The 12,423-nt window shown below is 40.4% G+C and overlaps 1 protein-coding gene across 1 annotated transcript in view; it reads left to right on the forward strand.

Moving 5' to 3' along the window:
- The window catches only part of LOC311241404 (serine-threonine kinase receptor-associated protein-like), a 52,613-nt gene extending 40,439 nt beyond the window's left edge, over positions 1–12,174 (forward strand). Inside the window, exons 7-9 of the mRNA XM_084330219.1 lie at positions 1,628–1,764; positions 9,695–9,844; positions 12,028–12,174. Coding sequence (XP_084186345.1) covers positions 1,628–1,764; positions 9,695–9,844; positions 12,028–12,089 — 349 coding nt within the window. The 3' untranslated portion in view covers positions 12,090–12,174. The remainder of the gene's footprint in view (positions 1–1,627; positions 1,765–9,694; positions 9,845–12,027) is intronic.
- The last annotated feature ends 249 nt before the right edge of the window (positions 12,175–12,423 follow it).

Here is a 12,423-nt window from a genome sequence, read left to right on the forward strand (position 1 = left end):
TCATCTGCGCAATGTGCTTTTAGTGGATAGCTCGTAAACACAGAGCAGAATCCGCGGGTGCGAGTAGCTTTGTGCAATCCATTCTTTGTGGATTCCGCCCTAGGACTGCATGTGAGAAACTATTTTGTCAATTAAATCAACAAATCGATTGACAAAATTTACTAAATCTACTACAAAAGCCCTACATCAGCCCTCCCACAGCCCTACATTAACCTCGTTCCCAGTTTTATCTCTGAGGTAAAGCCTGGTAAAGAACTACGGCCGAAAGTGTCTATGGGGTAGAATTTCCGGTGTATGTACTTCCCCTGGAAGCTGCCACTGAACGGACCAAACTTTTCCCGAATCATGTCGGCAAACAAGCTAGAACGTCTCGGTCATTTAGTAAATTCTTCAGGCAAAGCCGTTGCAGTGGCTTAAACGAGGAAATATTGTGCACTTCACACGTTTCTATAATTGTTTTGTCGAAACCGGAACGCCTGTACTTCCTGTACTTCCGTTTAGACACTATAGGTGGCATATCTAGCCTACATCAGGCAAGGAAAGTTCAATCAATATATATATATTTTTTTTATCCACTTTTTCTCCTTATTTTTCTCCCAGCCCAATTTCGTATCGCCAATTCTTTTTCCCTTCAATTCTTCCCTCCCCTATCTTGAACGTTGCTAGACTATGCCTCCCACTGGTCGGCTGTAGTGAGGATAGAAGCCTTGCATCACGTGTCCCCTCCGGTACACAAGGAGGCAGCCTGTCGCATCTTTTCACCAGACAGCGTGGCCTCTCAGTGGCGAGGAGTAACACGTGGGAGGCTCACGCTGCCCCCGATACTTACTGACTCTGTTGTACAGGCGTCACCAAACCGACCTGTAGGAGTCGCTGTCCACAACGTCCAATCCCCACCCATCGACTTTCCACCCGCTACCTCTGCCAATTGAGATAGTATGACGACTGGTCCAAGCCGCAGGCAATGCTGACTCCGGGAGTCGAGACCGCAGCCTCTTGCATTGGTGACAAGCGCAATCTCCACTACGCCACCCAGCCGCCATTCAATCAATATTTGTGAACATACTCTATCCCAAAGCCAGATACCGAAGTAAGACTCAAACGTGTGATGTCATAAAGTCTAAAGTCTGGAGCCGCTCCATTGACGATGAACGGGAGACTGATTTTGTGGACCCACAGAATGTTGGTGTGCTTTCTTATACTCAAATTACCTTTATTCTCTAGTAGTATTCTCACTTCTGAAGCATAGAATGCGCCCCTATACACAGAACATTCACCTGGGTGCTCTCAGTGTCACCTTTACTATCTTACCCAATTCATTGTCTATGGAGCAGCTCCAGACTTTCTACTTGATGACATCACACGTTTGAGTTTTATCACTCTAGCTTTTGGATTGGAGTTTTTTTTCTTTTTTCTCACTAATATTTTTGGACTGTCTTAGGCCATAGGAATAACATGTATGACTTTTTAAATTGGGTGTAGTGTAGATCCCCTAATTGTTAAAATTTTTTATAGAAAACAGTGGGTCTAGTCGAGTAGACAAATTGACCAGCCAGCCACAGACTAAATTCCCCACTCTGAATGTACGGTATGTATATATGTGTGTTTGACTTTTTCCTTATTCCAGCCTGGACCTGATTAAGACTGTAGATGCCCCTGCCTCCATCCACTCTGCCTCCCTCCACCCTGACAAGGACTTCTTTGTGGCTGGCGGAGACGACTTCAAGCTCTACAAATATGACTACGCCACCAAGGAAGAACTGGGTGAGCGGAAGGGTGGATGAGACAAAGACCTCTGGGTTTTTTTTTTTTATATTGATTCGAGGTGCAGAGAAACTGATTACAGTAGTAGGTCTCAGCCAATTACCAGGCTACAGTATGTGTGTATGGTATCACTGAAGGCCATAGATGCCAAGATATCTAAGGCTGAGACGATATGCCATTTGGAGGAATCGATAAATCGGGACAAAATTATCGATAAATATCTATTTTTTATTACTATTTAAAAATATTATTATTATTATTTAAACAACAAATGTATGTTTATTTTGCAGCAATTCTTTGTTGTTGCTTGCCGCCATCTTTTTTTTTTAACAATATATTTATTGGGTTTTAGTTTGCAAATTACAACATGTATATCAGCAGAGCAGTATTCAGCAAACATTTTCACCCCGTTCTCCCTCCCCTAACCCCACCCCACAAAATAATAATTAACTTCAAAAACAGTACACATTTCAGGTTTTCATTGTAGTCAGTTATTCTTAATTCCTTTTCTCCACAAGATTATACATATACCCACATACCCCCCTCCCCCCTCCCCTTTTCTCTCTCTTAGCATCTTTGGTTTTGTTTTTACTGTTCTCATACAGAAATAATATGTACATTCATTTGTACCTCCATTAGAATAGCTCGTACACAAATATAAATAATTGAAAAGAGGAAAAGAAAATGTACATAAAAATGAAAATAAATAAAAATAAATGACATCTTTACAACACCTTCACTGACGTGTCTCCGGTCTCTCCCGGGGTCCGGGTCACGGCTGACCGCGGGAGAGAGCGGGGGGACTCATCCTATAGCAGCCCTCCTATATCTTCCCTTCTCAGATATTCACCAAATGGTTTCCATATATCCTCGTAAATCTCTATATTGTTCCTGAGGATATACGTTATTCTCTCCATAGACATGCATTGTGCCATGTTTTTAATCCAAGCACCGATTGTGGGTGCGTCTATTTTCTTCCAATTGAAAGCTATTGTTCTTTTTGCCTGTAGTATAGCAAAATCAATCAATTTAAATTGTTTGGTTCTCAGGTTCAGATTTATTGGATATAAATGTAACAATATCATTTTGGAGTCTAGTGGGATATTCACTGACAGGATATCTTTGATTTTATTCACCACCTCCCCCCAGAACTTCTTGATTTTGTCACATTCCCAAATACAATGTATAAAAGTTCCCCGATCCTTGGTACATTTAAAGCACCTATCTGGTGTGTTGCTGTTGTATTTATTCAATTTGACAGGGGTTATATAAGTCCGCATCAGCCATTTGTATTGAAGTAGTTTTAAGCTAGTGTTGGCTGTTTGTGTCTGAGCCTCCTCGCATGCTCTGTTCCAGTCCTCGTTTGAGATCTCCTCTCCCAAGTCCAGCCTCCATGACTCCAATCTAGATAGTGACGTCTCGTCTGAACCAGATATAATCCAGTTATAGAACATTGATAACAGGCCTTTGCTGTTGCAGTTCTTGATGATAATTTTTTCTAAAGATGAAAGTGTAGGAATTGCCAGTGACTGGTTTTGCTGAGAGGAAATGAAACTTCTCAGTTGCAAGTATTTAAAAAAATGCTTCCTTGGGATGTTGTGTTTTATTGATAGTTCCTCAAAAGGTATCAAGACCCCATCTTTGTAAAGGTCAGATATTTGACTTATTCCTTCTTTTGCCCATAGTTTGAATCCGGCATCCAGTTTGCCTGGTTTAAAAGAGACGTTTCCCCAGATTGGGCTGAATTGCGACATGGAGTTGTTTATTTTCATAAATTTCTTTACCTCATACCATATATTAATCATGTTGAGCACTATGGGGTGTGTAGTATGTTTTCTTAAATATTTTGGCTCAGCTGAATACATGTATAAATGTAGTGGGAGTTGCATTGGGTATGCTTCCACTCCCATCCATGATGGTGGTTCTTCCTTAGAAAAATAAAACATTACAGTTCTCAATTGTGCAGCCAGGTAATACCAATGAAGGTTAGGACAGGTCAACCCCCCTGCATCGAATGGAAGATACAACAGAGATAGGCGGACTCTAGGACATTTCTTGCGCCATATAAATTTTGAGATGAGACGCAATCTTTCCGAACATTTTTACCGGTGGTGCCAGAGGGATATTTTGAAATAAGTATAGGAACTTTGGTAGTATGGACATCTTTAGTATGTTTATCCTCCCTATCACAGAGATGGGCAAGAACATCCATCTCTCTATGGATTTGAATACAGAGTCTATCATAGGTTCATCTTTTGCCGCCATCTTTAGTGTTACAGAGTGTTTGATAAGACTGCTTGCTCCAATCATTTGACTTGGTTGTTCGATTGGATGTGATTGTTTTAGCTCCCGCCCCTTACCAGAACGGCAGATTTCTTTTCATTTCGGTGTCAAACGTCTTATCAATTTCAAGATGTAATGGGACATTTTAAATGTTGCCAAAAAACGGCGGCAGCCTATTGATCCTTTAAGTAGTTAGGATGAGTCAAATTCAGAGGACACATTTCCCATCTGGGATTAATAAACGAACTTAAATGGGGACATATTGTGTTTTCTTCAACAAAAATGTAATCATGTTTTTTTTTGTTGCAAGAAACTAGTCAAAATGTCATTTTTAATATTTATTTTCCAGCACCTTTCTGCTCTTATATTATACACGCCTTTTTGGTGGGTGTCGCCCACACCGCATTTGAACCCTTTCACTGCCACACTACAGAATGTTAACCCTTTACTATCACACTACCGACAGTGAAAGGGTTAACATGCTGTTGTGTGGCATTGAAAGGGTTAACCTTCTGTGTATTGTCGCAATGCTATGCTAATCTGTCTATACTACTATGCACTCAAGACAGTAGCACCCAAGTTCAACACTAAATGAACATACTTAGCTTAGCTGCCAGAGTTGTACCCTTCCTGGTGACCTGTTGTACAGAACTTGTAAGTCGATTTTGATAAAAGCATCCGCTAAATGACTAAATGTTAATCAAAGCCAATCCTTTGCTTGTGTCCCCCCTAGTGATGCACGATATATCGGCCGATATGGCAGTTTTTTTTACACATCGGTATCGGTCCGATATCAAGATAGGGCCGATATAATTTTTTTACATTTTTTTTTTACATTTTTTGGCCTTAAATAGTTTCAAAATATCAGTCATTTCTGAAAATAAGTAAAAAAAAAAGCATTTTGGAAAATAACTCTTTATTTGATTATCATAAAGTGTTTTCTATACAGAGATATCGACATCGGTAAATATCGGTATCGGCCAGAACAGCAATATTAATATCGGTTATCGGTATCGGCCACAATTTTCACATCGGTGCATCACTTGTCATAAACTGCAATTATTCTGAACAGCTTGTTTAAGCTTGTTAACACTTTGATCGCCATGGTTCAAATTCATAATTTACCATCCCTAGCCAGCTCTATTTGTCTATGGAGAAGTTCCCCTTCTTTGCAGGGCTATAACTTTTTAAATTCTATTGCTAAATTGCCATTATTATGGCCCATTCAATGTCCTATATGTATTGTTCAGGTTGTAGCAACGATATACTTTTTCATTCACATATTCATACTAAAATATGGTCTAAAGTATAAGTATGTTTTTATCGTTTTCTGCAGCTTTCTTCAGAACGTGATTTATAGCCCTAAATGCATTATATTGATGATCAAATACAGTTTGGTAGGAATCTGTGAGAGATAAAAAAAATGTCAACTGGATGTACTTCTAGAAGTTACTACGTATCATCTGATGATGACCGGATGGGCGAGGGGGCGTTTATAATTCCTTGGGCAGCGTTAGATGATTCATCCAGTGTGGGTCATATGGTCATCATAGCAGTTTATATGGAACACGTTAGAATATAACGCTGCAACTCACCGTGGCTTCCTCGCGCCGCTGGCAGATGAGCGTGGAACAGATTTTTTTCTATTATGGGATGGAGAAATGCCCGATCCATTTCCAGGTTGTATAATAGTATATACGTCCAAATCATGTTGTTTTTTCGAGTTATTTGCACCGATCGATGTTCACTGTGTCAAGACGGAGTCTCTCTAACGATAGCGAGTGCCCGGACGACATATGGATGAGCACTTCCGGTTCGACGAGTCATTTCCTGTTGGCGATCTGCCGATCGGCCACCAGATGGCGCTCTTGAACCGCTAGAGAGTTGAGTGGAGCTTTGCAGTGTATCTCAGGGCTCCGGAGGGGAAATATGATTTTGATCACAGATTTTTGAAATATTGATATCAAAGACGAGTTACGGCGTCTTCGGCAGAATGAGCATGGCTAGGAATGACGTCTAAACACGTCATCGGCGACCATAGTGTTAATCTGAAGACTTGACCCTAGCCAAATGACAAGGAATATCTGTATTTTCCCCCAGCACCTAAATAACATTGTATAACTGTCCAAATCCACACAAAAACGACCTAATGCACTGCCAAGTCAGTAAAAGTGACTCTTGGGTGTGTGGGGGTAGCCAAGCAGGGGAGGAAATCATTCATTTAACCCTTTCACTGCCACACTACCAAACGGTTAACCCTTTCACTGCGACAATACACAGAAGGTTAACCATTTCACTGCCACACTACAGAAGGTTAACCCTTTACTATCACACTACCGACGGTAACCGTCTATAGTGTGATAGTAAAGGGTTAACCTTCTGTAGTGTGGTAGGTTTGTAGTGTGATAGTAAAGGGTTAACCTTCTGTAGTGTGGCAGTGAAAGGGTTCAAATGTGGTGTGTTGCTGCACCCACCAAATGTGTTCAATACAGGGGAAGAAGGAGGTGCTGGAAAATTTATATAATTGACGGATCAGTCGCCGGACACGATGGAACCTGTTTAATTTTGACTGCATACCCGTGGGTGTGTCTAGTCGGGACACTGCGGCAATGAGCTTCATCTGCTCTAATGCACCTCTGAAAAACAAGCGTGAGTGTGCGTAATGCCAAGTTGACACTGATCGGACTCAACTCTGTCCGCTTGGCGCTCTGTTGCTATGTGTGTTGTTCCTGATGTTGTTCGCTGATGTGTCGCAGACGAGAGAGAGTGATCTATCTCTACAGACCTGTTCGCTGTATGCAAACATACCGCATTCGAGCCAATTGGCAATACCAAATGAGTCAAGTTAGGGGTGTGGACATTTCTCGATTCTAAGATGCATCGCGATGCGGACGTGGACGATTCTGCATTGATGCAGTGACGGAACATAATCGATTATTAAAATTTTTAAATAATATATAATTATTTTTTACTCTCTTGCTAGCTTTTATGTTCTTTTACAATGTAGCGCTTTGGGATTTGCTCCACAACTATAAAGCGCCCTACAAATCAAATATATTATTATTGTATTATTAAAGCTATAGTGCTCTGGTCATGCATCCACTCAACTCAGAAAATACAGCATCAGGCTATTCTAAAAGTATTGATAAAAGTACTGATACTAATAAAAAGAGTATTAAACCGTTTTTAACAGCTGGGTATCGAGATACCTTTCTAGTATCTATCCTGCAACACTAGTAAAGACATTTATTTTGACATTCTGATTTAAGAACTTTCTAAATAAGTCAATTTATCTGACTGCTTGTATTATTTAATTGATAAAGTAGCCATGTGTGCAGTAATATAGATTATAAAATTGAGGATGTAATATATTATTGAGATGCATCATAGAATCAAATCGTGGACAGCTGAATCGTAATCAAATCGTGAGGCCAGTGAAGATTCACAGCTCTAAGTCACGTGACTAAGTTGCCCCATACCTGCGCGAGCTGCTGCGCTAAAAAAGTATGACGGGGCCAGGGGAGGAAATTAGGCCACTTTACTGGCCAAATGCTGGTATTTTTTACGTTTGGCTGGTAAAAGAAATCAGATACCCGCCAGTTGGCTGGTAAGCCAAAAAGTTAGTTTCCTCCCCTGCTGGCGAGTATACAAAAAAATAAAACATTCTGCAATCACTGCACTGGCAAACGGTGCGTGTCTTCTGAGTGTTCGCTTTAGTTGACAGTGCCACGAGAGCACTGCACAAGACCACCCGCGGACATATAATGTTTAATAAACGTTTGCGCAGTACTGGCCAACCCGCGGACATATAATAATAAAAGTCCCGCGGTACTAGGCTAGCCATCAGGAGCACTCGCAAACAGATAACGTTAAACACAGCAGAAGATGGAAAACAGACAGACTGACCAACGGGGAACTGCATCCAACCCTAGTACAACCCTCGAGTATAAGTTACTAAGGACACATTTAAATCACAGAGGTGTAATGTTAGTCTACTGGAACTGTATACAGTGGTTAGCTTCTAGTTAGCGTTTTAGCTATAGCTGCTTGCTAGCTAACGTTAGCCCCGTGTGCTCAAAGCAGCCAGCTAGGTGTATCTGTTATGACTATAATGTTTCCAAAAAAGCACCGGACTACGACGTAAGGTTAGACATTTTATTTCATGCTCAAAAGCCCCTGGCTTGCACATCGCAGTCACGAAAGGGGCTAGCTCAACCAGTGCACTGTGCACAACAACCCAACTGACGTTACCACAACACTTGACGGTACTTCACAGCACTGTCGTAAGACCACCGTGCTGTCTTAAAGGCACAGTGTGCCTACCCAGATGCATACACAACATTGACACGGCTTGACATACAAAGAAGTAATTATCACAATTAGCGATTTTTTTTGTCTGGTAAAAAATCTGTTTGGCTGGTAAAAAAAATCAGATACTCGCCAGTTGGCTGGTAAGCCAAAAAGTTAGTTTCCTCCCCTGGACGGGGCTCTATGGAGAAACCATGACACTCTGACTAAAAGTTGTTTCAAATGAAAACGGCTGGATGTCATTTTGCCAAATCAACATGGCTGTGAGTGCGAGTCTTTCACCTTTTACATTATCTAGCTTTGGCATGTATTGATTGGGGCGACAGTGGCTCAGGAGGTAGAGCAGTCGTCTGGTAATCCGGAGGTTCCCAGTTCGATTCCCACTCCTCCCGGGCAGCGTGTCAAAGTGTCCTTGAGCAAGACACTTAACCCCTAATTGCTCCCTATGAGCAGGTTGGCACCTTGCATGGTTGCCTCCGTCATCGGTGTGAATGTGTGAGTGAATGGGTCAAATGTGACAAACAAATTGTAAAGCGCTTTGGATAAAAGCGCTATATAAATGCAGCCATTTACCATTCGATTGTTTAGATGGCTAGCATGGCTAACAAATGCAAATATATTGTAGTCTGCCCCGTTGTTCTGACCAGGATTATTTTCCTTTTGCCCCCTTGATGCGCGCGCACACTGAGTCTGACATAAACGAGAAACACGTCTATAGAGTGAAACCTATGACCAGATAGTCATACATTTACATTTTGTCATTGTGTTCCTTATGGATGAAATTATAATAAAATTGCAGCCTTTGCGAATTATGCACCAAACATATGGACGAGCTATGTTATTGCACTGCACTATTGCTCCATTTTACTATTCTATTTTGTTTCTACATAACTGCTGTGAAGCACTTTGGGCTGCAATTCTTGTATGAAATGTGCTATACAAATAAAGTTTATTACACTATCTAGCGGGGTTGGGGTGTTGGTCCTGGGGGGGGGGGGTGTCTTTTGTGGCGTCTGTGATAATATAATAAATTTTAATTTTTAGGTTCTGTATTTATTATTTTTTGTTATTTCTATTGTCATGCTATCGTCGTTATTGTTATTATTGTCCTGTGATGTCTTGTTTCATATTATTATTATTATATTGTGTGTTGTCATGTTTCATGTAAAAGAAAAGGACAATTAAAAAAGAAATTATAAAGAAAATTATAAGTTTATTATTAAATTAAACTATTCTTTATTTTGCTAGGGAACCCTTCAAAGAACTTTTTAGGGGTCCCCAGACCCCACATTGAGAACCACTGACATGTGTCGTGTTATCCTTTTTCTCCTCCCTGTAGAGTCTTATAAAGGCCACTTCGGGCCCATCCACTGTGTGCAGTTCAGCCCGGACGGGGAGCTGTACGCCAGCGGCTCTGAGGACGGGACCCTCCGCCTGTGGCAGACGGCGGTGGGCAAAACCTACGGCCTCTGGAAGTGTGTCCTTCCTGGTGAGTCTGATCTCTGAACCCATTAGGATCCATGCAGAGGTGGATTTTTATTTATTTATCCTTTATTTATCCAGGAATGTCCCATTGAGATACAAGATCTCTTCTTCCAGGGAGTCCTGACTCCTGACCAACAAAGCACACAACAAGTTTCAACATAAAAACAGGGCATATAGAATATACAGTACATTAAACAAAAAACATACAAATCAAATACAAACACAGAAGGCCATTTGTGCAGTGGCAAGAAGCATAATCAGATCAGCAATAGCATCAGGTAAAACAGTTACATGTTTCATGAAGGGCTAGTCGTAGCATACCTTTAAAAGCATTCACAGTAGGAAGTGCCTCTAGACAAAGTTTCCAAAATCCATATATTCCACACATAAGGTGTGTTTGCACGTTCATTGATATTCCCATATTAATCGGGATACTTGAGTATTCAGTTTGTAATAGTTTTTTATATATATAATATTGGAGCTCTTTATTATGAATACATTTTAACTCCTAAAGAATGACAAATCGAATTGAATTGTGACCATGTGATTGAAACCTGTATCAAATCTGAAAATGCATCAATCGTTAGACTCTTAACAACTTCCTAACCATTTGTCAATGTTAAGTATAGACCTTTTCAAACAAGACGAGATAGACATTCTAAATAGGCCCAAGTGTATGTCCTGTTGCAGTGTTTGCTAATACAATAGCTGACAGGAAGTACACTTGGGGCCCAAACTGTTCTTCTGAAAAGGTCTAGGCCTATATAGAAAGAATAAAGATTGTTTTCTTTCCTAAAGAAATGTTAACGGACTACTCAATAATTCTTTAGAACCTATACTACGACAATGTCACTCACTCACCCACTCACTTTAAATAAACACTCACCTTAACACCCACTTTACTCACTTTAAAGGAAAACTCCAACATTTTGGGAAATTAGCTTATTTAACATCTTCCCTGGAGTTAGACAAGAAGATACATACCTTTTTTGTCTATCTGCATGCATTAGGCTTACGGAACGCCTGCACCGTTAGCGTAGCTTAGCTTCATCACTGGAAGTGGGTCAGACTTTTACCTTGAAGTTCCCTACAGTCCCCTACAGTCACGAAATACACTCCAAATACAACTCCAAAACGTTCCTGTAAACATGTTGTGACCTGTGTATTTACCACGTGGAGAAATTTTAAAAATAATTGAATTCTGCATTTACGTTTTCTAAGCAAATATACTCGGAACTATTTTTCGCTAACGTTAGACAGATGGAATACAGCCTTCCATCTAAAAACATAAATTAAAACTTACCACAGTCATGGTATCCATAAACTTCAATCGGTTCGGATCCTTTGAATGAAATTAAAATGTAAACAAACACTGGCGTCACATTAGAAAGTAGCACTGCGTTGCGTGAAATCACTGCACCCAGTTCAGAGTATATTTGCTTAGAAAACGTAAATGCATAATTCAATTATTTTTTTAATTTCTCCACGTGGTAAATACACAGGTCACAACATGTTTACAGGAACGTTTTGGAGTTGTATTTGGAGTGTATTTCGTGACTGTAGGGGACTGTAGGGAACTTCAGGGTAAAAGTCTGACCCACTTCCAGTGATGAAGCTAAGCTACGCTAACGGTGCGGGCGTTCCCTAAGCCTAATGCATGCAGATAGACAAAAAAGGTATGTATCTTCTTGTCTAACTCCAGGGAAGATGTTAAATAAGCTAATTTCCCAAAATGTTGGAGTTTTCCTTTAACACACTTTATATTTATTAAGTAAAGAGATTTGCACTATTCATACCTCATTGCACCTTACCCTAAGTTTGTACCTCATCCCATTTCTGCATTTTCTCTTTTTACTCTGTATTGTATATTGTATATTGACTGAACACTTATTTTTAACGTACTTTGGACTTTTTCTATTTTATACTTTTTATCTATTTTTATCTAGCACACTCCCAGGAGCTCATACAGAAAAAAGCATTTCATGATAAAGTATTCTGTATTTTACTATGACAATTAATAAAAAATAAAAATTAAACTTGAAACTGTTATGCGCTCTGCCCCCAGTGGTGGCGCACAGGCATTGCACTTTGTTTAAGAGGAGTTGGCTTCACATCTATGATGACAGTGTCCTTGTTTGATAATTGTGCGGCCACTAATATGTAATACTATTTCACTCCTTCCATCAGAGGAGCTGGCGTCCGAGAACTCTGACTTGCTGTACCCCACGGTTCCTGAGATCAAAGTCTGAGGAGGAGAATCACTCCGACCCAGAGAGATAAAAATGAGAGAAGAAGAAAGTAAGCCCAAGAGAAGAAGAACATGAGAAGTTGAGCGACGGGGGTGGGGATAGGAGATGGGGGGTGGGTGGGGGGGTGTTCCAGTCTCATCGTACAACACGCTCCGGCAAGGACCCCAGTTTGTCTCAGTTCAGCCTCATCACCTCAACCCAATGGAAATAGAGGTTTCTACTATATCAATGTGACACACACAGACACACATATGTACTGTGTGTGTGTGTGTGTGTGTATGTATATATATATATATATATATATATATATATATATATATATATATACATACAT

The sequence above is a fragment of the Notolepis coatsorum genome (genome assembly GCF_963971535.1).
Source record: "Notolepis coatsorum genome assembly, chromosome: 15".
Lineage (NCBI taxonomy): Eukaryota > Metazoa > Chordata > Actinopteri > Aulopiformes > Paralepididae > Notolepis > Notolepis coatsorum.